The sequence below is a fragment of the Piliocolobus tephrosceles genome, chromosome 4 (genome assembly GCF_002776525.5).
Source record: "Piliocolobus tephrosceles isolate RC106 chromosome 4, ASM277652v3, whole genome shotgun sequence".
NCBI classification, from domain to species: Eukaryota; Metazoa; Chordata; class Mammalia; order Primates; family Cercopithecidae; genus Piliocolobus; species Piliocolobus tephrosceles.
Window position 1 is genome coordinate 106,182,867 of NC_045437.1, and position 27,755 is coordinate 106,210,621.

The window sequence follows — 27,755 nt, forward strand, 5'->3', positions numbered from 1 at the left end:
GACATCTAACTTCTGTTTTAAGAAGAACGCTCTGGCTACTGTATTGAATAGCATGAAGGGGAATAAGGTCAAAAGCAGGGAGCACTGTTACAAAGCTATCAAAATAATACTGGCAAGAGATCACAGTGGTTTGGACCAGGGTTAAAATAAAGGGGGTAAGAAATGACAAGATTCTGGACATATTGTAAAAATAGAATCAACAAAATTTACTAATATAGGATATGAAAGAAGGTCGAGGTTGACTCCAGGTTTGAAAGGCTGGACAATGGGAAAAATGCAGTTCAACTAATGTAGGAAAAATTGTAGAAGAGGCAGATTTGAAGAAAATATATTCAGTTCAGTTTTGGATGAATTAAGTTTGAGATATCTGTTAGACATTCAAGAGGAAATGTTAAATAGGAGTCTGGAGTTGATTGAAAAATCATGAGCTGTTAGTATAATTTGGGAGTTGTCAGTGCATAGATTATACTAAAACACATATGAACTTGGATGAGATCTCTAGTGTACATGGAGAAGTAAAGTTAAGCCCTGAGACAATCAAATATGAAGGGTCCAGGGAAAAAGAAGCAGACTGGGTATCCCTTTTCTGAAACGCTTGGAATCAGGAGTGTTTCGGATTTGGGATTTTTTCAAATCTTTGAATATTTGCATATACATAATAAGATATCTTGAGGATGACATCCAAGTCTAAACACAAAATTCACTTGTTTCCTATACATCTTACACACAGTCTGAAAGTAATTTTATACAATACTTTTAATAATTGTGTGCGTGAAACCAAGTTTCTGTTAAGTACTGATGTGTGGAATGTTACACTTAGCGGTGTCATATTGGCAGTAAAAATGTTTCAGATTTTCGGGCCAGGTGCAGTTGCTCATGCCTGTAATCCCAGTACTTTGGAAGGCCAAGACAAGCAATCACCTGAGGTCAGTGAGACTACGTCTCAAAAAAAAAAAGTTTCAGATTTTGGAGAATTTTTTAAATGTTAAATTTTTGAATTAGGGATGCTTAACCTATACCAGAAAAAATAACAAGAGGCCAGTGAGAGAAAAGAGAAGTCCTGAAGTGTGAACGCCAAGTGAAGACAGTGTTTCAGGCAGAACTGACTGTGCCAAAATTAAAGTATGATGAAAGCCTATCACTGACTACTTAGCAACATGCAGGATAATGGCGAACGGCGGCACCTTTGGTAGCATGGTTGGTGCAAATACCTGATAGGAATGCTGCTAAAGAGAGGAAAGGCATTGGGAAGAATGCAGAAATCATGGAAATCACCCTGTTTCTTAAACTTTTCTTTAATGTGATTCCACTTTTTTTCTTAAAGATACTCTTTTCCGAGCTAACATCCTGATCTAAATTTAGTCTACCTGTTTTCAAGGTCTATTACTCAGCTACTTCTGTGGAAATCTTTTGATTGTACTACCCGTTCAGGTAAGTCCCCTACTTTGAATTCCATGTTTTTATCATTTTTTTTCTTTTACTGGAAGATCTTCAAATAATGGTTTCAACAACTACATGTTGGAGGCAAACACTGAGTCCTTGGACATCTGAATATACTATCTATCTCACACTTTAGTACAGTTCAAGACAAAATCACTTTTTCTAAACTCTGAAAGGCACTGTGTCCTATGTGTCTATTGATTTATCCTACTTTTGTAGAAACACCAAATTTTTCTGTCTGGATATTTAGGATCTTGTCTCAATAGCTGGTATTCTATAATTTCACAAAGACTTGTTTGGGGCAGGCCATGTTTAAATTTTTCCTACACAGCACTGGAAGAGCTATTTTAAGAGACTCTTGTACAAGTCTCAAATATATCCTTTTCCTTACTACTTTTTCTTTATTTGGTCCAAATGGGTTAATCATTTGTCTCTAAACTTTTCTTTCATATTTTCACTCTACAGACTGGGAGATTTCACTCACTTTTACTTCTTTCACTTAGCCTTTCCTTATTCTCTTAGCCTTTCATTATTCTCTGTAACAATCTTTTTAATTTCTCATACTTTCTTATTCTGTGATTCTTTATTATTTAATAGTGGTTCTTGTTTTATGAATATAGACTAAAATCTCTCTGTAGATACTAATTATTTCTATTTAATCCGAAACCTCTATATTCTGTCTACCACAGTGTTCTCATTTCTATCTCTAAGTATAAAAAACAAGAAAAAAAGCAAAACAGGGAGGAGGTAAGTAGGGAATAAAGACCATAGCTAGGGTCAAGATTAAAATGATTAATCAGTACAAATTTGTAGCTAAGGTAAATTGGGAACACTTAGTTTTTCTCTAAATAGACACTTCCTTTGTTGATTAGTTATTTGCGCCATGTACTATTCACCTAACATGTTCATAACAGACTCCTCTCTAGTTGTGACAATTAGTCACTTCAAACAATTTGGGGTTTTTACATACTTCTTACTAGTACTGAAACAAATATATAAACATGTTGCTAAGAATTAAAAGAGTCAATCAGGGACGTATTAATTTCTAGGTCTCTCAATTATTAATCTAGAAGTCATCACTTTATCATTTTAACTACAGTATAAGCCAGCAGCTCTGGACAGACAATAGGAATAATCTTCAAGGATTACAAGGAAGAACATGGACCTGCAAGATACACTTCTCACAGCAAACTAGTGAATTTAAAGACAAAGACCTTGTTTATTTTTTATTTACATACACTTTGGTACATAGTCTGGCAGTATATTTAAAGTTACTGAACAAATGAATGAATGAATGAGATAATTCTGTGCTCCTTTCTCTGATGGAAATGTGGTCATATAATGGAAAGACAGGGCTAAGTATTTGGGCACACATGGATTCAAATTTCATTTAGGCAAGTTAATAAACTGCTGTCATTATTAGAGCCCTCTCTTGTGACTTGTTTCTAATGAAGACAGTGTGATGGATATGACTGTGTGTGATGTATAAGAATAGGGTAATAAAAGGAATTGTGGCTCCCTTAATCTCTCTGTTCACTCTTTCTAGAAGAAACCAGCTGCCACATCATGAGATCATTCAAGTAGACCCATGGAAAGTCCACATGGTGAAACACTGACTGTTCCTGACAAAATCCACAAGAAACTAAGGTCTTCCAGCAACAGCCACAAGGATGAGCAACCTGGAAAGCAGTTATCTCAGCCCTAGTCAAGCCTTCAAACAACTGCAGTCCCAGCCTACATTTGACTGCAACCTCTTGAGAGACTTGAACCAAAATCAGCAACCAGGCAGCTCCTGAATTTCCAACCCACTGGGACAGTCAGATGATAAATATCTGAGTTGCTATGTCTACTGCAGGATAACAAGTTACCCTCTTATCCTGCAACAGGTAACAAATACAAATAATGTAAATTAAAATGAAGATTTAGGCACAGGGAGAGAAAAATCGGCTAAACTTTCAGAAGAAGAGTTTCAACCGATAGCATGGATCTACATGCTTATGACTCATCTGCTGGGAGCCAGAAATAACTCACTTTTAAAGAATCTTTTCTAGAAAAACAAAGTTGAGAATCAAATACAATTTGATCCTTACTTGAAGAAGTCTTGGTTACTCTTTCAAGTCCATTAGAGTATTTATTTTATATTCTCTCATATTTATAATTACATATACGCCTCCAAAATGCCCTAAAAACATTTAGAATTCCTCTTAAATCAGTCTTCTATAATTATCTACCCTGCATTTCCTTTCAGTAAATGAATTCCTTAGACACAGAATTTTGATAATTTACACCTATTATCACAACTGAGATATAAATTCAGACTACAAACTTTATGACAAAATGCATTTATGACAAACTATGACAAATGTTATTAGAAAGCTATTTTATATATACATGTCAAAATCAACTATATTTTAACTTAGTTTACTAACATTATCTCGTATTTTTATTAACTGCTAAGGCAAAATAAATATCCCAAGAGTTAACAAGGTATTTATTTTGAATAACAATCAAAGCCTACACTTAAATTATTTCTCATACTTGTATATTCTTTTTAAACTATCTCTAGATTTCTCCTATCTTCTATCCGCCAGCAAATGACCACCTACACATACATACAACTGCAAAATCATCCAGTAGATCTTATTTTCTAACTAGTAGATACACAATAAATAAGGAATGAGGTGAAGTCATTACTATATTTCACTGTAAATAATAACATGAATTTCCTACATAAACATGGAATAATTTCTCCATGTAAGTATTTAGAAATGTCTGTTGGCACTTTTAATTTTCAGTATAGAAGTCTTGTTCAAGTTAATTGAATTCATTCTTAGCCATCTTACATATTTCAATGCTATTCTACACGTATTTTAAAAACTTTTACACTTTGTGGTTGCTAGTACATATATTATAATAATTGGCCTTGTATCCAATCACCTTGCTAACTTCACCTATTTTAATAGTTTGCTGGCAATGTATTTGGGGTTTACGTTTTCTAATTTTTCTATTAATTTTTGGCCGAGCATACTGGTTAGAAGTCCGATGCGGCCGGGCGTGGTGGCTCATGCCTGTAATCCCAGCACTTTGGGCAGGAGGATCATGTGAGGTTGGGAGTTCAAGACCAACCTGATCAACATGAAGAAACCCCATCTCTACTAAAAATACAAAATTAGCTGGGCATGGTGGCGCATGCCTGTAATATCAGCTACTCAGGAGGCTGAGGCAGAAGAATCGCTTGAACCTGGGAGGTGGAGGTTGCAGTGAGCCAAGATTGCGCCATTGCACTCCAGCCTGGGCAACGAGCAAAACTCTGTCTCAAAAAAAAAAAAAAGAAAAAGAAAAACAGTTCAATGCAATGTTGAATAGAGGGACAGATGTATTACACACGAATCAGTGGTTTTTCATTGAATATAATGTTAGCTGTACATTTTTTGTTGGCAAATTAAGAATGCTTCCTTCTATTCATAAATTGATGAGGTTTTCTAAACATAAACACATGCTGAATTTTGTCAAATAATTTTTTTGTAAATTCTACAAAATTTACAATTTTTTTCTCTATGGACCTATGAACTCACTACATTATTCTGTAAAAGTGATAGATAACACTGATTAATTTTATTTTTTATTTTTGAGACAGGGTCTTGCTCTGTTGCGCAGGCTAGAGTGCAGTGGCCAGATCAAGGCTCACTGCTGACTCAACCTTGGCTTAAGAGATCCTCCCACCTCAGCCTACTGAGTAGCTGGGACCACAGGCATGAACCACACCCAGTTAATTTTTAAAATTTTTTGTAGACACAGGGTCCCACTATGTTGCCTAGGCTGGTCTTGAACTCCTGAGCTCAAATGATCCTTCTGCCTCGACATTCCAAAGTGGTGGGATTACACGCATGAGCCACTGCATCCAGCCAAATTATTAATTTTAAAACATTTAACCAACTTCACATTCCCCAGACAAATCCATGTTGGTCACAATACATTAATCCTTTTATATCTCACAGGATTATTATTTTATCTATGTTTATCAGAAATATTGGCTTAAAATGGTCGCGTCATGCTTTTGTCCAGTTTTCCTATCAAGATTATACTAAAGTCATACAATACGCAAATAAATCTATGTTCTTCTTGTTCTCTAGAAGAGTCTGTGTAAATCCAGGATTATATCTTACTTACATATAAGGCAGATTTGTCAGTGAAGTCATCAGGTCTAGGATTTTCTTTGTGGAAAGGTTTTTGACAAATTCAACTACCTTAATAGACACAGAACAACTCAGATTTTCTATTTCTTTATATGTAAGCTGAGTAAACTGTGTTTTTCAGGGATTATGACCTTTCATTCAAGCTGTCAAATGTATTATCAAGTTGTACATAATTCCCTTTCATTAACAATTTAATATATAGAGGATCTGTAGTGATGTCTCTTTTACTAGTCCCTGATACTAGTGATTTGTGTTTCTTTCATTTTTCTTAATCAGGTCATTACAGGTTTTCATTTTTAAAAAGTTTTCTTAACTAATTGACTGTAAAACTTTCCTGCTTCATTGATTTCTACTTTTATACTATTTCCTTCTTTCTACTTCCTTGGGTTTAATTCATTGCTCCTTTGAGATAAGAGCTTAGATTACTGACCGTTAACCTTTGTTCCTTACTAATTTATACATCTAAAGCATAAAGTTACCTCTAAGCACTGCTTCAGCTGTATTCCAAAAGTTCTGATATGTATTATTTTTATTATTTTTCAGATTAAAATGTTTTTGAATTTCCACAGTGACTTTGTTTTTCATTCATAGGCTAACTCAGAAGTGTCTTGGTTAATTTCCAAACATTTGCAGCCTATTTTTTCTTGTTATTGGGTTGTAATATAATTCTATAGTGATCAGAGAACATGCGTTGTATAATTTAAATTCTCTGAAGATTAATGATACTACTTCATGACCAAGAATATTTTTGCAAATGTCCCATATGCACTTAAAAATAATGTAAAGCCTTCAGTTGTTGAATATAATGTTCTATAAATGTCAATTAGGTCAAGTTGATTAATCATACCATTCAAATTTCCTATTTCTTTACTAATACTTTTTTATCTTATTGTTCTACTAGTTACTTTGAATGTACTTAAAATCTCCAGCTAGGAATATGGATCTACCTTTCTTTTGGCTATTTTAGCTTCTGTCTTACATATTTGGAAGCTGTGTTACCATGTGAAAACATATTTAGAATTATGTCTTCTTGATAAATTGACCCACTTATCATGGGCCAATTTTTTCTTATCTCTCAGAATACTTCTCTCCTTAAGTCCATTTTGTCTGGTATTAATATAGCCACATCAGCTTTCTTTTGGTATTTGCAACAATACTGATTCCTTCTTTTCATTTTACCTGTGCCTTTACTTGTAAAGTGCTTTTATTATAAACAGAATATAGATAGGTCTTAGTCACTTCTATAAAATATCGGATAATCTTTCTCTTTTTGTTGGAATATTTAATCCATTCGCATTTAACATAATTACCAATGTAGTCTGGTTTAAATCTACCATCTTGTTATTATTTTCAATCATCTCACCTGTCCTTTGTTCCTTTATTCCTCCTTTCTTGAATTCCTTGGTAATGATAATTTTTTTGTTCTTCCATTTCATCTACTAGTTTTTTGATATATCCTTTAAAGTATCATTATCTTAGTGGTTTTCCTAGAAATTACAAAATGTATCCTTGATGTATGCTGGATAATATTTCCTAGAAGCTCTAAATAACTTACCTTTCTCTAATGAGCATTTTAAGTTTTCTTCTGGCAGGCAATTATATTGCATGTAGATTGTCTTAACATCATAGAAGTCTGGTTGTGGTTTATGTTTGGACAAGTCCATTTCAGCTTGTCCTTATATCAAAGTGTGACCTAGACTCTTACTGTCTACTTCAAACTACAGATGCTCCTTGACTTACAATGGGATTATGTCCTGACATATCTACTGTAAAATGAAAATATCATTAAGTTGAAAATGCTTTTAAGACCCTACTAAACCCATTATAAAGTTGAAAAATCATAAACGAAACCAGTTGAGCACTGTCTGTAGTTCTTTTACCAGGTCCCAAAAGATGCAAGAAACTCATATAACAGTTTAATTCCTTCATGTCCATGGTTGTTATTTTCATATAGCTCACCCTACATATAAGCCCCACCAAACATTATCAAGACTGTTTCAAACACCTTCAATATCCCTTTCTGAAAACGTCTACTTATTCCATTTCCATGCCTCCATCTGTCTGATGTTCCTTTAGCCTGAATAACATCTTTTAATGTTTGTTATGAGTCTGCTGGTGACAACTTCCCTCTCTGCTTCTGTATGTCTCAGACTGTCTTTGTTTTTGAAGGATATTCAAATGAAAATAGTATTCTACATTAGATGCCTTTTTTTTCTTTTTTGGAGCACTATAAAGATGTATTCCTATTGTTTGCTGGCTTCCACAGTTTCCATTAAGAAGTCCATGCTATCTGAGCTGAATACATATACTCAAACACCTATCAAGTGAGTGTGCTTGCCAGTGAATTAAAAATGAGAAAAAATAAAAAGTTTAAGGATTGGAAAGGAAGGAAAAATCTCATTATTCACAGACAACATGGTTACATATGAAAGAAAAAATGGAAGAAACTACCTACAAGTTCTACAGTGATAAGTTTTAGATGGTTGACAGATACAAAGTCGATATAAAAACGTATTATCACATTCCAACATGCAGCTAGAAAACTAAATTTATTACTAACATTACCTAAAAAGGTTATCGTTTAAAACAGCAACCACAAACATCAAATCCCTAGAAATAAACTCAATGAAAGATGCAGAATATTACTCACAGACATTTTAGAAGACATACCTAAATGGAGAAAAAGCCCATACTCATTGGCTTGGTTCAGTTTCATGAATTTCAATTCTCCTTAAATAATATATGGGTTAAATGTAATCCTAATAAAATCCCAGCAGGCATTTTTTTGGGGGAAAATTGACAAGGTGATTCTAAAATGTAAATAGGACTGTAAATGGCCAAGAATAACCAAAGTTATCATTAAAAAGAACAAGGTACAAAGAGATAACTCTTTCAGAAGACAAATCTTAAAAACCTATGATAATTAATAAGAGGCTTGTTAGGGAATAGGCAGACAAATATATCAATGGAATAGGATAGAAAAGTGTCCAACAGACCGGGCGTGGTGGCTCATGCCTGAAATCTCAGCAGTTTTGGAAGCTGAGGTGGGTGGATCACTTGAGGCCAGGAGCCGGAGACCAGGCCTGGCCAACATGGTGAAACCCTGTCTCTACTAAAAATACAAAAATTTGCCGCACATGGTGGTACATGCCTGTAGTCCCAGTACTTGGGAGGCTGAGGCAGGAGAATCACTTGAACCCGGGAGGTGGAGGTTGCAGTGAGCCGAGATTGCCCCATTGCACTCTAGCCTGGGCAACTGAGCAAGACTCCATCGCAAAAAAAAAAAAAAAAAGAAAAAGAAAAGAAAAGAAAAGTGTCAAACAATAGAGCTTTCTATGATGATAAAATTCTGCAGTGTTCACGCCTATATTAATTTTAATCTTAAACAGCCACATGTGGCTAGCATCATATAGGACCAACACAGGAACAGAGTCCCAAAACAGATACACATTACATACAATTGACTTATGACAATGATACATTACAGAGCTCTAGGGACAAGATATGTTTTTTCATTGAACACACTAGATTAATTGGATATTGATGCAGAAACAAAATTTGGCCTGTTTCCCACAAAATGCAAAACTCAATTCCAAAAGGACTGTAGATCTAAATGTAAAAGGCAAAACAATAAATCCAAAAAAAGGATGAATCTTTATAATGTTGGAGTAAAGAAAGATTTTTTAAAAAAGGGAACAAAAAGTAAAATTTCCTAAAGAAATAAAGGGCCAATGAACTGCACAATGGAATTTAAAATTTCCATTCATAAAAAGATACCATTCAGAGACTGAAAAGGAAAGCCACAAATGAGAAAAGAAATGTACATTATATATAAGTATCAAAGTGCTCACATACAGCATATATAACATACTCCTAAATATAAAAAAGAATAAGATAATCCAAAAGAAATGTGATAACATGATGAGACACATTCCAGAAAAGGATACACAAATGGCTAAGAAACATATGAAAAGGTATCAATTTCATAAACTGGCTGAAATCATAAATTAGAACAAGTTACTATTATACACTGGAGATGAAAATTAAAATATTAACCATATCAAATGTTGGTGTGGATTTTAAGCAACTTTCACATTATAGCTGTAAATATACATCTCTGCATTCATCTTGGAAAACTTTTTGGAAGCACCTACTAAACCTGAACATATGCATATGATACGGTCAAGCAGTCCATCTTCTAAATGCATACCAAGACATATAAAAATGTTCACCTACAGTCCCACTTATATGGCAGTCTGTGGAGGGTGATTGCTGGAGCCCAGGAGTTCCAGGCTGCAGTGAGCTATAATCTCGGCACTGCATTCCAGCCTGGGCAACAGAGCAAGACCCCATCTCTAAAAAAATAAAGAAATTTTTAAAAATGTTCAACAGAAGCAATGTCCATAATAATTTCAAACTGTAAACAACCCAAATGTTCAACAGCAAAATGGGTGAATGTAACAGAATATATTTGTAGGCAAAATACTATACAACAAAAACGAACTAGAGCTACCCACAACAGGAATACTACAAACACAAATGGATCTCAAAAAAATAAATGAAATGAAAAACAGCCAAATATAAAAAATTCATGCTGTATGTTCCATTTTTATAAAAGTTCAAAAACAAGCAAAATTAATCTATGGTGTTACATACCAAGAGAGAATAATCACCTTTTCCAGAGAGGAGGAAGACAAAATCCTGAAAGGTATTATAGCAGAAGGCTGTGCTAGTAACATTCTAATTCTTTTTTTTTTTTTTTTGAGACAGAATCTCACTCTGTTGCCCAGGTTGGAGTGCAGTGGTGCAATCTTGGCTCACTGCAACATCTGCCTTCTGGGTTCAAGTAATTCTCCTGCCCCAGCCTCCCGAGTAGCTGGGATCATAGGCACCTGCCACCACACCTGGATAATTTTTGTATTTTTAGTAGAGATGGGATTTCACCATGTTGGCCAGGCTGATCTCAAACTCCTGACCTCAAGTGATCCACCTACCTCGGCCTCCCAAAGTGCTGGGATTACAGGTATGAGCCGCCGCACCCGGCCACATGCTAATTTTTGACTTGGTTGGTATTTATATTGACTTCAGTCTGTGCTAATTTACTGAAGTTACACACATTTTTATAAGCACAGTGCAATAAAAAGTTTTAAATAGTCACTGGAAGAAAACATATTCGAGTGTTAAAGTTGTATTTCAGTTTGGGTCTATGAGTGATTTTTATGCCTTTGGAAGGCATTTTTTTGTTTCCCAACTTTTCTTTCACACTTGTGCTTCTTTTATAATTGGCAGAAAAATGTTTAATCACTTTGTTAGCAACAGGTTTTTATGGACCACTGAAAATTAGGCTAAGACACTTCAGAATGCAAAAACACACAATTAATTATTAGACAAAAATAGAAGGTGTGAAGTGGAATTATCCTGGGAAACCTAGGACATGAGATCCTTCTTCTAACCACACAAACATTAGAGAATAAGAAACACATGTATAAAACAAGATCTCATGAAAATTCAACTTCTCAATTTCTGTTTCTAACAGTATGACAGATAAAACATTTTTTTTAAACCTCACAACTCAAAGCAAATAAAAATGTCTTAACTCTGGGTAGGGGGTGAATGGTGGAAAAGAGAAGGAATATCTCGCCTAACAATTCAAAGCCACAGCTCAATCTCGTTAGATTTGTGGCTGCAATTCATACAACCTGTATGAGCCAACAAGCCACAAAGTAAGAATATTGTTAAGTCTTAGGGAGCAGTGTTCCAAGTACCCGAGAGAAGCAAAGCTAATTCCTCTCAGTTGAAAGTCGTCTCACTTTCAACCCAGGTCAGAATTCTCACATGTAAAATTTCAAAGAATATGAACTCACAATAAAGAGTACAACATACATCAACATACATGAGAAATAACGTTGACAAGAATTAACAAAATGAAAGGAAACGGAAAATGCCTATGAAGACTTCAGATATTAAGGTTATCAGATGAATGTTTCTTTAATGTGTAAATCATAAAAATAAGGGTCACTAAAAGTATAACTTAAAAGGACAACACTAGGCTGGGCCCAGTGGCTCATGCCTGCAATTCCTGCACTTTGGGAGACTGAAGCAGGTGGGCAGTTTGAGCCTAGGAGCTCAAGACCAGATGAGCAACATGGTGAAAACCCATCTCTATAAAAAATATAAAAATTAGATGGGAATGGTGGTGTGTGCCTGTAGTCCCAGCTACATGCGAAGCTGAGGTGGGAGGTCACGTGAGCCTGGGAGGTGGAGGCTGAAGTAAGCCGTGATTGTGCCACTGCCCTCTAGCCTGGGCGACAGAGTAAGGCCCCGACTTCGGGGGAAGGAATAAAAATCTTCCCACAAGCAAAACAATAGGCCCACAGGTCTTAATAGAAATTTCTATCCAAATATACAAATAGATTTCCAGTGCTAAACCTGTTTGTCCAGAGAACAGAAAAGGATTTCATAAGCTTGTTTTAAAGTTCATTTGAAGAGCAGAGTAAAATCTTCATGAACTAGCCACACAAGGCTGGGCGCAGTGGCTCACGCCTGTAATCCCAGCACTTTGGGAGGCCAAGAGGCTGGTAGATCACATGAGGGCAGGAGTTCAAGACCAGTCTGACTAACATGGTGAAACCCCATTTCTATTAAAAATACAAAAAATTAGCTGGGTGTGGAGGCACATGCCTGTAATCCCAACTATTCGGGAGGCTGAGGCAGGAGACTTGCTTGAACCCAGGAGGCAGAGATTGCAGTGAGCCGAGATCGCGCCATTGCACTCCAGCTTGGGCAAGAAGAGCTAAACTCTATCTCAAAAAAAAAAAAAAAAAAAAGAAATGGCCAGACAAGCAGACAAGTCACAAAAATAAAAAATTAGATGTCAATTCCAGTGATAAAAAAACAAAAATTCAGAGATATTAGCAAGCCATTACAGCAATATATTTGAAAACAGTATATACTGAGTCTATTCCAAAACAGACTCATCATTAGATATGATTGCCTCTATTTTCATTAATAAACATTTCAGTGGATGGAGAAAAAGCATTCAATGAAATTCAACATTCATTAAAGTTTAAAAGAACTCTCAAGAAACTAAAAATGGAAAAGAATTTACTAAGCCTTATAAAACTAATCAGTCCAAAACGTACGGCAAAATTATATTGAACAGTGAAGTGTCAGTATCATTTCCTTCTTAAAATGCCAATCATTACTTCTACTTAACATGTAAAGTTCTTTTTTCTTTTTTTTTTTTTTTTTGAGACAGAGTCTCTCTCTATGACCCAGGCTGGAGTGCAGTGGCACGATCTCAGGGCACTGCAACTTCCGTCTCCCGGGTTCAAACAATTCTCCTGCCTCAGCCTCCTGAGTAGCTGGGATTACAGGCGTGCATCGCATCTGGCTAATTTTTGTATTTTTAGTAGAGACGGGGTTTCACCATGTTGGTCAGGCTAGTCTTGAACTCCTGACCTCATGATCCACCCGCCTCGACCTCCCAAAATGCTGAGATTACAGGGGTGAGCCGCCACACCCAGCCTAACATGTAAAGTTCTAACCATCGTAAAACCAAAAAAAAAAAAGGGGGGGGGGGGGGGGAGGAAAAAAAGAGATACCAACAAAACTAGGAATGTAGAAATAAAATTTGTAAAAAGTAAAAATAAAACTCTATTAAAGTGAAAAGAAATCTGAAAGAAAAAATTGAGACATACAAAAAAATTCAGTGATAGTGTCAGTGCTATGGTTTGAATGTTTGTGCCATCTTCCAAAATTCTTAATCCACACTGTGATGGTAATAAAAGGTGGGGTCTTTTGAAAAGTGATTAAGTCATAAGAGCTCTGCCCTCATAAATGGACTAGTACCTTATAAAAAGGCTGGGGGGGAATGACTTAGCCCTTCACGCTCTTTCATTTTCTGCTGTATGAAGACAAGCACCAGGTGCCATCTCGGAAGCAGAGAGCAGCCCTCATCAAACACTAAACCCACTGGCACCTTGATTTTAAACATTTAGGCTCTAGAATTGAGAGAAATAAATTATTTTCTTTATAAATTACCCAGTCTTAGGTATTTTGTCATAGCAGCAGGAACAGATTAAGACAGACAGCTATAACATCAACATACAAAAGTCAGTACAGTAAACAGCTATAAAAAGTAATTTTAGAAATACATCATTTGTAGGAGTTCCACTTCTGCAGGGTATAGAAAGCTGGAGTGTCACTCCCACTTCAGTTGTGAAAGGGAGTGACTGCCAACAAGGGAAAGGAATGAAACCCTTCCTCAACACTTCTCCCTAGTAGAAAAAAAAAGCAACAAGTTTATTTTTATTTTATTTTTTGAGACGGAGTCTCATTCTCTTGCCCAGGCTGGAAGGCAGTGGCGCCATCTCGGCTCACTGCAACCTCTGCCTCTCAGGTTCAAGCAATTCTCCTGCCTCAGTCTCCCAAGCAGCTGGGATTACAGGTGCCTGCCATCACGCCCAGCTATTTTTTTGGTTTTTGTTTTCTTTTTAGTAGAGACAGGGTTTCACTATGTTGGCCAGGCTGGTCTTGAACTCCTGACCTCACATGATCCGCCCATCTTGGCCTCTCAAAATGCTGAAATTACAGGTGTGAGCCACAGTGAATGGCCAACAACTTTAAACCACTAGGGAAGGGCAGCAATCTCTGTCCTCCATTGTGGTTTGAGTATGAGTAAAAGAAAAAGACCTTTACTCCTAGAGCAGAGTTAGGAAACAGTTTATAGTCCTGGCTCCTATACCGGTACATTAAAGATTTGCTACCACTGGGGAAGGAGCAGAAAATCTCTCCTGCACAAAACCTATCAAAGATGTGGGCCAGGTGCAGAGCTCAGGCTTGTAATCCCAGCACTTCGAGAGGCCAAGGTGGGAGGATCACCTGAGGTCGCACTTTGGGAGGCCGAGGTGGGAGGATCACCTGGGGTCAGGAGTTCGAGACCAGCCTGGCCAACATGGGGAAACCCCATCTCTACTAAAAGTACAAAATTAGCTGGGCGTGGTGGCAAATCACTGTAATCCCAGCTACTTGGGAGGCTGAGGCAGGAGAATCGCTTGAACCTGGGTGGCGGAGTTTGCAGTGAGCCGAGATCACACTAATGCACTCCAGCCTGGGTGACAAGAGTGCAACTCCGTCTCAAAAAAAAGATATGAGGCAGAGTTTGGCTACCATGGAGAGAAGGTACAGCATCACTGGCCCATACCCAAAAACAAGAGACACAAGGCTTGCGTAACACTGAGTACAGATAAGGAAGACAGAGAAAACTCTGCATCCATCCCCAGGCTAGTCAGCATCAAGAAACAATAGTCTACTGCTGGGAATAATGACAGCATGTGGAGAAACTTCTCCACTGAGGTATGGGCACACATGAGAAAGCTGAAAGTTGACAGTGAAATAGGAACACTTAGAAAAATCAGGCACTTCAGCTGCCACACTAAGCACAAGGTAACACTAAACACAATGCAACCGCAGAAACAAAATCCAAACCCATCTCAATCATGGATTAGACTGAATCAACGCCACACCATACTAAAAGCCTAGCAGATGCAGAAGCAGACTCACATCCAGACATAAGAATTATTTGCCGCAATCTCTACTGTTCTGCATACGAAGTCTTCCATTCAGTCAAAAATTACAAGACAAAAAAGCTAAGGAGGAAAAAACCCTCTCTATCAAGAGACAGCAATGAACAGAACCAGATAAGGCAAATAACAGAATTATCAGAGAAGAAAATTAAAATAACTATGATTACCCTTTTAAAGACTCGGCACAAAGGTAGGAACATGCATCAACTCATGAGAAATTTCAGGAGAGATGAAAATGGAAATGCAAAAAATAAAAAACACAGTAACAGAAATGAAGAATGCATTCTATGGGCTCATTAAAAAACTAGGGGAGGAAACTTCTAGTGAGCTCAAGATAAGTCAGGTCAGGCTCAGTGGTTCACACCTGTAATCCCGGCATTTTGGGAGGCCAAGATGGGTGGATCACTTCAGGTCAAGAGTTCAAGATCAGCCTGATCAACATAGTGAAACTCGTCTCTAATGAAAATACAAAAAATTAGTGAGACATGGTGGTGCACGCTCATAATTCCAGCTACTCAGGAGGCTGAGATACGGAGAATCACTTGAACTCAGGAAGCAGAGGTTGCAGTGAGCCAAGATCACACCACTGCATTCCAGCCTGGGTGATGGACTGAGACTGTCTCAAAAAAAAAAAAAAAAAAAAAAGATAAGTCAAAAGAAATGACCCAAGCCTACATAAAAAGCGATTTAAGTGAAAAGAAACACATTAAAAAACAACAGCAACAAAAACCAGAACAGAGCCTCCAAGAGTTGTAGACTTCATTAAATGAACCACCATGAATTTAACTGGAATCCCACAAATTGGCGGTGGGAGGGAGGGCAGTGGAAACATTCGAAGATGCTGTGAATTTTTCAAACATTATTTAAAAGATCATATATCCCAAGAAGCTCAGTGATTTCCCCCCACAAAAGCAGTATAAATATAAAACACACAAAAATGTACACATATCCCATAATGTAACATCTCTAACCTGCTATAAAAAATGAATGATACGGCCAGGCACGGTGGCTCACACCTGTAATCCCAGCACTTTGGGAGGCAGAGGTGGGTGGATCACGAGACCAGAATATCGAGACCATCCTGGCTAACATGGTGAAACCCTGTCTCTACTAAAAAAAACACAAAAAAAATTAGCCAGGAGTGGTGGCAGGTGCCTGTAGTCCCAGCTACTCGAGAGGCTGAGGCAAGAGAATGGAGTGAACCTGGGAGGCTGAGCTTGTAGTGAGCCAAGACCGTGCCACTGCACTCCCGCCTGGGAGACAGAGCAAGACTCCATCTCAAAAACAAAAAAACAAAAAACAAAACGAAACAAAAAACGAATGATACATGCCTGCAATCCCAGCACTCTGGGAGCCCAAGGAAGGCAGATCACTTGAGGCCAGGAGTTGTGAGACTAGCCTGGCCAACGTGGTGGAACTCTGTTAAATACAAAAATTAGCCAGGTGTGGCGGCGAGAGCCTGTGATCCCAGCTACTTGGGAGGCTGAGGCATGAGAATCACTTGAACTCAGGAGGTGGAGGTTGCAGTGAGCTGAGATGGTGCCACTGCACTCCAGCCTGGGCAACAGAGTGAGACTCTGTCTCAAAAACAACCACTACCACCACCAACGACAGCCTGGGCACAGTGGCTTAGGCCTGCAATCCCAGCATTTCTAGAGGATAAGGTGGGAGAATTGCTTGAGTCTAGAAGTTGGAGGCTACAGGGAGACAAGCTTGTACTACTGCACTACAGCTTGGGCAATAGAGCGAGACCTTGTCTCAAAAAACAAACACATAAAATAAAATTTAAAAACCACTGATAAAACATATTTGATACTGACAGTAGAAAAAGCAACTAAATAAGAATCACAGCCAACTTCTTATTTGAAACTGTGCAAAAGATAATAAACAGCATCCTTAATATTAGAAACACTGTGAACAATAAATGTATATCCAGCAAAATCTTTCAAAAGAAAAAGTGAAACAAAGTATTTGTGAGACAATCTTCGGACTTTGTTACCAGTAGACCCGAAGTGCAAGAAATGTGAAAGCAAGTTCTTCATGCAGAAGGAGTAAGCACTGGAAAAGAGGCCATTATAACAAAGAAAATAATTTTAATTTAACTTATACTACTTTAAATTCAAATTTAAATAGCTACACTGGCTAAAGACTACCATACTAGACAGCACAGGAATAAAACAAACATTACAAGGTATTATGCATTTATGGCATTTGTAAAAGGTAAAACAGTAATAGCACAAAAGATAAGGAGAAATTGTAAATATACATTGTAAATATACTGTTGTAGAGCTCTGACACTATGAAAAATGTGGTATAATATTGCTTCAATATAGTATATTATTAAAGATGTATAATATAAATCACAGAGAAGCCAATAACTTTTTAAAAGAGAAAAAGTAAGTTTAAGTAGTGAGCCAATGGTCAAGATAAAATGGACTCAAAAACAGGGATCAGAGTAAGTAGAAAACAATTAAGATTGCATATTTAAATCCAACTACATCAATAATTATATTAAATGCAAACAGTCTAAACACTTCAATTTAAAAACAGATTTTTCAAGATGAATTTAAAAAGCCTGTCTAGAACAAACTCATTTTTCTTTTTTCAATTATACTTTAAGTTCTAGGGTACATGTGCACAACAGAGCAAACCCATTTTAAACAAAAGACAGATTAAATGGATGGAAAATAATACACAAACACTAAAAGAAGGCTGGAGAGGCAATATTAATATTAGATAAAGTAGACTTTGGAATGAGGAATACTATCACAGATAAAGAGGGCATTACATAATGATAAAGGGGTTCGTTCACCAAAAAGTTTGAACAATCCTAAATTTACATGCACCTAACAGGAGGTTCAATACACATGATGCAAAAACTGAAAAGGAGAAATAAATAAACTCACCATTATACTCGGAGACTTCACTCTTCTCTCAATGATCAATGAAACAAACAAAAAAATTCAGTAAGGAAACAGAAGGCCTAACAAGCACCATCAATCAACTTGACATAGAATACTCCATCGCTAAACAGCAGAATACGCATTATTTTGAAGTGGACATGGAACATTTACTGAGAGTAACCATATTCTGGTCATACAACAACCATGAAAGAATTTAAAACAAATTATACAAAGAAAGAGACATGCAAAATCACCAAATATTTAGAAATTAAACAGCAGCCTCCATGGGTCAAAGTGGACGTGATGTAAGAACTTTAAAAATAATCAGCGCATCAAATTTGTGTGAGCACCTCGGGCAGTGCTTGGAAGGCAAAGAAAAAAGGTCTCAAGTCAATGACCTAAGCTTACACCTTAATAAATCAACACAGAGGAATTTAAACCCAAAGCATATAGAAGAAATAGTAAGGAGTAGAAATCAATAAAACTAAAAATAAAAAAAATCAAGAAGCAATCAAATAAAAAGTTGACTTTGAAAAGATTAATAAAATAAACCTGGAACCAAATAAAAACAAGAGAGGTCACACTGCTAATAACAAGAATGAAAGGAAAGACATCACTACAGATGTTACGGGCATCAAAATAATTAAGAAACAATTTTATGACAATGAATAAATGAAATAAGACAAATGCCTTGAAAGACAAAAACTACTAAACCGCACTTAGTGAGTGACTCATACAAAGACTGAAAGCTTTCAAGAAGAAACAGATAACCCTAATAATCCTGTATCTATTAAAGGATGATTGGACTTATCCTTTGAAGGCTTCCAACAAAGAAAATTCTAGGACCAGAAGAGTTCACGCGCAAACCCTAAAAAAAAATTATAAAACAAATAATACTAATCCTAATAAAATTTTTTTCAAAAATATAAGAAGAAACACTTTGCAACTCTATGAAGCCAGCATTACGTGAAAAAGTATCTTTCATGAACATAGATGCAAAACAAACAAAAAAAAAATTTCACCAATTTATAAAAAAGATACTAGATAATACACCATCACCAAGTGAGGTTTAGCCACAGAATGGAAGATGATTCTACATTCGCAAATAAGTTAATGTACTTCATCACATTAACACAGAAACAAACTATATTATTATCTCAATAAATACAGTAAAAATACCTGACTTAACAGCCACTCACGATTAAAAACAAAAAAAAACAAAAAACAAAACAAAACAAAAAAAACTCTCGGCCAGGCACAGTGGCTCATGCCTGTAATCCCAGCACTTTGGGGGGCCAAGGCAGGAGGATCATGAGGTCGGGAGTTCAAGACCAGCCTGGCCAACATGGTAAAACCCCATCTCTACAAAAATACAAAAAATTTAGCCAGGTGGCGTGTACCTGTAATTCCAGCTACTCAGGGGGCTGAGGCGGAAGAATCGCTTGAACCCACGAGCAGGTGGAGGTTGTAGTGAGCCGAGATGGGGCCACTGCACTCCAGCCTGGGCAACAGAGCAAGACTCCATCTCAAAAACAACAACAACAATAAAAAACTCTCAGCAATCCAAGAACAGAATGGGAACATCCTCAATATGATAAAAGGCCACTTGTCTTAGTCCATTAGGACTGCTATAACAAGCTCCCATAGACTGAAGTGGCTAATAAACAACAGAAATTTATTTCTCGGCTGGGCTCAGTGGCTCACACCTGCAATTCCAGCAATTTCGGAGGCCAAGGCAGGCGGATTACCTGAGGTAAGGAGTTCGAGACCAGCTTGGCCAACATGGTGAAACCCCGTCTCTACTAAAAATACAAAAATTAGCTGGGCATGGCGGCACACGCCTGTAATCCCAGCTACTCAGGAGGCTGAGGCGGGAGAATTGCTTGAGCCTGGAAGACCGAGGTTGCAGCGAGCTGAGATTGCGCCACTGCACGCCAGCCTAGCCGACAGAGCAAGACTCTGTCTAAAAAAGAAAAAAGAGAAAGAAATTTACTTCTCACAGTTCTGGAAGCTGGGAAGTCCAAAATCAAGGCGCTGGTAGATTCAATGTTTGGTGAGGGTCACTTCCTGGTTCACAGACTGCAGTTTTTTCACTGTGTTCTCATATGGCATAAGGGGATAGGAGCTCTCTGGGACCTCTTTTATAAGCACACAAATACATTAATGAAGGCAGAAGCCTCATGACCTAATCACCTCCCTGAGACCCCATCTCCAAATATCCTCACAATGGGGATTATGTTTCAACACTATGAATTTTGGAATGACATAAGCATTCAACCTATAGCACCACTCTATTACACTCAATAATGAAAGATTCAAAGCTTTCTTCTTAAGATCAGGAACAGAGAAGGATATCTGCTTTCACCACTGCTATTCAACATCATACTGGAGGTCTTAGTCAGTCTAATAAGAAGAAAAGGTAGAGGGCATTACATACAAATTGAAAACGAATAAAACGGATCTATATTTGCAAATAACATGATTCTCTACATAGGACAATTCCAAAGAATCTACAAAAAATTTACTCGAATAAATGAATTTAGCAAGGTTGCAATAATCAAGGTCAATATGCAAAAACCAACTGTATTTTTACATATAGCAGTGAATAACTGGCAACTAAAATTTAAGAAAATTATTTATAATAGTATAAACTGTTACTTAGATATAAATCTAACAAAATGAGCAACATCTTTATGATGCAACTACAAAATGCTGACAAAGGAAATGAAAGAAGACCTACATAAATGGAGACAACATGTATTCATGAATTGGAAGACTCAAGATGTCGATTCTTCCTAAATTGATCTATGCATTCAACACAATCCAAACTAAAATCCCTTCAGGACTTTTTGTAGAAACCAACAGGCTGCCTCTAAAAGTTTTATGGTAAAGTTAGAATAGCCAAGGCAATTTTGAAAAAGAATAAAGTTCAAGGATTCATATTACCTAATTTCAACACTTATTATAAAGTAAAAATAACCATGACAACTTAGTATTGGCAAAATTACAGGCACAAAGATGAAGAGAAAAGTACAGGAACAGATTCACCTATATGGTCAACTGACTTTTGACAAAGTTAATTCAATGGGGAAAGGAAAGTAGTCCCAACAAATGGTGCTAGAACTATATATACACCTGAAAAGAAAATAAGCCTTGACCCTTACTACACACCATATACAAAAAGTAACCCAAAATGTATAATGTGCCTTGACATAAAAGCCAAAACTAGAAAACTTATAGAAAAATCATAAGAGTAAATCTGCACAACTTTGCATTAGGCAAAGAGTTCTTAGAACACAGAAGCACAAATCATAAGAAAAAGTTGGTAAGATGAATTTATCAAAATTAAAAGCTCTTCTTTTAAAATTAGGAAAATGAAAAAAACAAGCTTCAGATTGCACTGTGTGTGTTTATGTATCTCTGTGTCAAATGAGTTGTATTAAGACTGCATTAAAAAATGCTTACAACTCAGTAAGACAAACCACCCTTTTGTTTTGTTTTTTAAAGAGCAAAAGATGTCAACAGATCTTTTGCTCATTAAGACATACACTTGAGCAAATTCTCAGCACCATTAGTCATCTGGTAAATGTAAATTAAAATCCCAGTATGATACTACTACATACCCACTAAAAGGGCTAAAATTTAAAAGACTGAAATAACCAAGTGCTGAGGACGATGTGGAGCAACTGGAACTGTCATATACTGCTGACGGATATGTAAAATAGGACAACCACTCTGGAAAACAGCTTGGCAGTTTCTTACAAAGTTAAATATCCATGTATCATACAACCCAACAAGTTCCATTTCTAGGAATTTACCAAGAAAAAAAGATGTTCACAAAATTCAAAATAAATGAATGTTCACTGAATAAATGAATGTTCAATAAATGAAGGTTATTTATTAATAACAGCCCCAAACTGTAAACAATCCAAGTATCTGTAAATAGGTGGAATGGTCAACAAACTAGTAAGTCAATACCAAGGACTTCTATTCAGCAATAAAATGAGATGAACCAGTTAAGTACAGAAAAACATGGATAATCCTGAAAAACATGCCAAGAGAAAAAGTCAGATACAAAAGAGTATGTATTACACAATTCCACTTACATGAAATTCTAGAGAAAATGATACCAATTTATAGCAAGAAAAAAAGGATGAGTGCTTTCCTAGTCCTCAGGGTGAAATTGTGATTGACTGCAAAAGGCAACTTTGGGGGAGATGAAAATATTCTATACCTTAATCGTGACATGAAAATATTCCACTCTTGACTGTGGTGGTGGTCACAGAATACACATTTGTCAAAAACAAAATACACTGTACATTTTAAATAAGTACATTTTATTGTATCTAAATTATCCTCAATAAGGTTGATTTTCTAAGAGGGTGATCTCTCAGGAAAATATAAACCAGGGAATACTGGTGATGACCACATATACCACCTCAAAAGATGTCAAATATATATATATATATAAGGAAACTCTTTTATGGTTTTTAAAAATGTCAGAAACAACAACATAATCATCTTGGAAAGCCAAGACTAGAAGGAAATATTTTAATATAGGCAGCTTTACCAGAAAGCTTCAGCAAACATAATTAATGCTAAAACATCAGAAGCATCCCCCTTAAAGTCAGAAACAATGACATGTTTTTAGCTATCAGTGCTATTAGTTTTTAATCTATCAGTGCTCAATATTTTATAGGATGTATAATTGCAAAAGCAATGAGAAAAACACGTAAATTATAAAAACTGAAAAGGAAACCACAAAACTGTGACTATCTCCTGATAATCAACTCAATAAAATAATTTGATACATGATAGAAAACTCAAAAGTTTGGCATAACCAGAGAAAAAGAGAGAGAGAGGAATGTTATTGAAAGTTTCCATCCACTACACGAATCAAATCATAAAATAGCTAGGAATACTGGGAAGGAATGTTATACGTATGAAGGAAAAAAAGAAAAACTATAAAAATTTCCCTAAGAATATAAAACAAGATGTGAATAAAATGGAGAGGACACATTTCTGAGGAGAGAGACTCAATACTATGAAGTTCAGTTGTCTCCAAGTTAATCTAAAATTTCAATACAACCTTATTCAAAATAGCTAAGGATTTTTAGTTGAGTCTAAAGTTTACCTAGAAGAAGTAGTGTGTAAGAAACATTCAAGAATATTTTCAACAAGAGTAATAAAGAGGGAGAAAGGGTTACCAAAATTTAAAATATGCATAATCTTTTAACTGAGCAACTCCACTTCTAGGAACCCATGCTCCAGAAATAATCACACATAGAGGAAGTTTACTGAATTGTTAACAGGGGCAGACAATCAGGATGCAAGCAGGACTAGAAGTGGAAGCAGTACTTTTTATCTTACATTCTTCCATACTGTTTAATTTTTTTAAATCAAGGATGAGTTAAAATTTGTAATTAAACATCGATCAATTAATTAGAAAGTTATTTTCATTACAAATCATTATGATACCAAAAAGAAACTACAATTAAATGTCTTCCAAAAAGGGAATAGAATAAATTATAGCCCATTCAAACTGATACCCGTTAGCCTTTAAAAAAGTATTAGGGAGACCTTTATGTAACAAGTAAAGATGTTCAAGATATGTAATTAAATCAATAAGCAAGCGGTATGCAAACATGTTTGGTACATGGTATAGCCTCCCTCAAAAAAAAAAAAAAAAAAAAAAAAACTTTACCTGTACGTTTATGTGTTTAGAAGTGCATTTGTAAGAGGATTTTGAAAAATGGACACTAAACTGTCAACTTTACACTGGAATGGGACTGGGGGATGAAAAGAAATATTCTAATTTTACCTAACAGTCCGTTATTTATTATTGCTGAAACGTACATCAAACTTGCCATGTCTGTAACGAATTTTTAAAATGAAGTGGTTATCTCATATAACATTGACATGAATCCCAAAAGACAATTACAACACTGAAAAATATAGTTTAAACGTTTATTACTGTTATCCTCAGGTTTATTCACATACACTTCACATAATCTGTAGCCTTCAGCAAAGGTGACTGCCATTTTAAAGAAATGTGACCAAATATTTCATGATAAAACAGAATACATTAAGCGTGTAATGAAAATTTTAAACTTCACAGAACCAGCAGACTCAAAAGAAGTGCCTATGCGGATGTAAATTTTTTTTTTTAATGTCCGGAGAGGGAACTCTCAGATTACTCTTCCTCCCTGCAAAATGACTATTTACCACCTCCCTTTGCTTCAACTTGGTCTGAGCGTCTTCAAGCTCACCATTTTGAATGTGCGCAAAATGATTAACAGTCATCTGAGGGAGGCCAAATTAAAGGTGCATCTGCAAGAGGAGCTCTGGCCTGACATCGCTAACAGAGAACAGCCCTGGCGGAAGGGTGCTGATTCCGGGAGTAGAGAGGCTGCTGCGGCTCGAGCGGGGTGTCTGCGTGCCGAGCCTCACTGACAATCGGGGAAAATGCAGACGCCCAGCCGAGCGACGGCAACGGAAGGCTCCTCGGGGGAGGGGGGCTGCAGGCCTGTGGCGTAAGATGGTTCCGCTCTACGCGGGGTGACGGGAAACCGGCAGAAGGGGGATGTGAGGTGTTGGTTGGGGGGCACACTCTTGGACAGTGGCGAGTGTACGGGAAAGCCAGTGGGGTCCTTCGCCAAGTCACCAAGGACAGCAGAAGAGGCAGCAGGAAAGAGCGGCAGCGGAGACCCCGATACCAACCGATGTCATCCGTCCGGGGCGGCGGGCGCGACCGTCCCGGATAGCAGCGCGGCCCGGGTCCGGGCTGGACAGGGCCCAGGAGGCGAAGAAGGGTTCCCACAGCCATCAACCCCACCCACCATGGCCGGCGCAGCAGGCCAGGGACAGGCCCCGCTCCTTCCCGAGGCTAAAGACAGAGAAACTGAGGAGCAGAACGCAGCAATTTCCTCGCCCCGACCCCCACACTCCCTACAGCGGAACAAGCCAGATTGAAAAAAAAAAAAAAAAAAACCCTCACCGAAATGTGCAGCGGCTCCGGAGCGAGAACAGCGCTCGAACCTCCACCCGCCACCACCGCCTTCTTCTCCGCCTCCAACTCCTCCCCCGCCGAACGCGCAGCGGCTGGCGGCTGTGTCGGCGGCGGCGGCGGCGGCGGCGGCGGAAGCAGAGGCGGTGGCGGCGAGTCCCGCCCCTTGCGCCGCGGTTGAGGCGAAGGAGGAGGGTACACAAGCCCCGCCCTCATGGCAGAGATGACCAATCGGCTTACAGGATCTCTGCCTGGACAGACAATGCATACGCCCAATCAGAACCTGAGGAGTGGGCTCACGTCAATGGTTGGGACGTGGCAGAAAAAGGGAAAAATACTTGGACCTTCTCTACAGCCTGCTCCCCCATCTCCCTCAGGGGGAGTTTACCATTGGCTGTAGAGCGGAAAGACGAAGCCGACTCCGTCCCCCACCCCCAGCCGGGCCCACCTCGTTTCCCTGCAGTACTGCGACGTTTGGGGAGGGGGCGGAGCACCGTGTAGGAGCTAAAACAGCGCGGCCTTTTGTGGTTGGGGCTGAGAAAAGGGCGGGGTCTCAGGGAAAAGGAGGTGGGTGTGGAGAACTAACAGGAGGACTGGCGCAGTTAGGCTTTTTCGGAAATTGTAACAGCAACAACCAAAATGGAGGCATTAAAATCGATCCTGATTTGACTGGAAACCTGATTAACAAGGTTAAGGTCTGGCATAAAGTTCAGTTACAATTCAGATATCGGTAGGAGAAAAAAAATGACAGGAGGAAAGGCTTGTTTACCCACCCTGACCCTAGGCACTATATGGCGCTTTCCACCCTCCCTTTCCGCGCTGACCCTTGCCCCTCGCTTCTTATTCTGCTGGGGCGGGGTTCAGAGGAGGCCTGCCTTTCCTCTCTATAGCCTTGGGCTGACCACAGCCTCCCAGCTTGCATCTTGAGGCTGTTTGTCAAGCCGGGAAGTAACAGCTCCCATGACATGCAGCCAAAATAAATACGACAGCTGTAGTCCCCGGACACCTTGCTTAATTTAAACCTGGGTAACAGTTTAGTTAATTATGTCAGTGATACAAAACTGTGTCTTCGTTCCGCACATGTTCTTTTTATTCATCTTGAAACGTGTCCGCTTCTCTGATTACAGTCCCGCTGTCTTCTCTTAATTCCCTACCCGCGACCCGTCGCCCGGTGCCCAGGATATATTCATCGCGACCCCTCCCCCACGAATTAAGAGCCCCACTTCTTGTGCTGTCCCCTTAACAACTGCAAACTCTCTTGCCTGTGAACTGAGACAAATTTTTTCGCTGTTGTTGGAAAAAAATTACCCAAAATTTACTGTAGAAATTTAGGTTTATGAGGATCTGCCAGACATTTTGTGAAATCCCATCTGAATCCCAGCCCACTCCTGTAGTACATTTCTTACCAAGAAACCATTCCTCGCTTGATATTACCCTGCCTTTACACGTGTTGCTGTAGGAGTTCTGACTCTAACCATCCAAGTACCTCTTTGAAAAAAACAAAATTCTTATTTTAATTACATTTCCCTAATTTCCCTTTAGGGTGTTCCAGATTGGCCCACTTGGAACATTAACCTGTTCTGGAAGGCAGGGATTCCCAAATTTCAACCTTTTTCATATTGTGTGTATACTACTCACTATCCTTTTTTCTTTAAATAAATGTATGTTTTCTTTAATTTATTTAAGAAGGAGACTTTATATAAAAGTACTATAAATGGAAAATTAGCATCACCTATTATAAGTTGAAAGTAACTGTAAGAAAAATGAATGCAAAACAATGTTTTTAAATTGTGGCTACAAATTGTTGCCCACTAAAGGCTCTAAGTCTAAAGACAACTCTCTTTGTTAAAAGGGCAAGCTACCAAGCATTAGACACACATTAAAGATACAGCACTCAAATGGTATTTTTATCATGATGTCATCAAAGGATAGAAAAAATAGAGCCAGAATAACAGTCACTTTCTCACTACATGAGTCATTGTTTTTAATCCTGCATGCATGTCCCAACTACAGTTAACCAAGGCATCATAAGTGAACTCTTACTATGAGAAACACTGGTATGGAGGCTGAAAAAGCCTGTACTCTAGAATCAAACAGACATACTCACATACTGGCTCCTGCATTTGTAGTCATGTGTCTCTGGGCAATCTACTTTGTTCTCTGACCTCAGTTTCCAATTTATTATAAATATGGGAAAGTAATAATACCAATTCATGAGTTGTATAGATTAAATACCCTATCAATGTAAAGCATATCATGCCTACAATGAAGTACTAAATACATAATAGCTTATGTATTGTGTTACTACATAGAGATAATAGTATATATTATTCGCTTATATGTATTATTGTTGATTCCAGGGTTGGGAAGCACTACCTAAGGCAATGGATTGAAGGTACTACATGATATTCTGCAGTGGTTCCTAAAGTGTATTATAATCCGTACACCTACAGCATCAGCATTACTTGGGAACTTTTAAAAAATGCAAATTCTGGCAAGGCGTGGTGACTCATTCCTGTAATCCCAGCACTTTGGGAGGCTGAGGTGGGCAGATCACTTGAGGTCAGGAGTTCAAGACCAGCCTGGCCAACATAGTGAAACCCTGTCTGTACCTAAAAATACA

At 37.8% G+C, this 27,755-nt stretch overlaps 1 protein-coding gene across 2 annotated transcripts in view; it reads right to left on the bottom strand.

Moving 5' to 3' along the window:
• PJA2 (praja ring finger ubiquitin ligase 2) overlaps positions 1–25,415 on the bottom strand; it is a 72,800-nt gene extending 47,385 nt beyond the window's left edge. Inside the window, exon 1 of one of the 2 annotated variants that reach the window (XM_023212258.1) lies at positions 25,124–25,415. In XM_023212258.1, coding sequence (XP_023068026.1) covers positions 25,124–25,400 — 277 coding nt within the window. In that variant the 5' untranslated portion in view covers positions 25,401–25,415. The remainder of the gene's footprint in view (positions 1–25,123) is intronic. The other variant, XM_023212259.2, reaches the window with a different exon arrangement.
• Between the last annotated feature and the right edge of the window lie 2,340 nt (positions 25,416–27,755).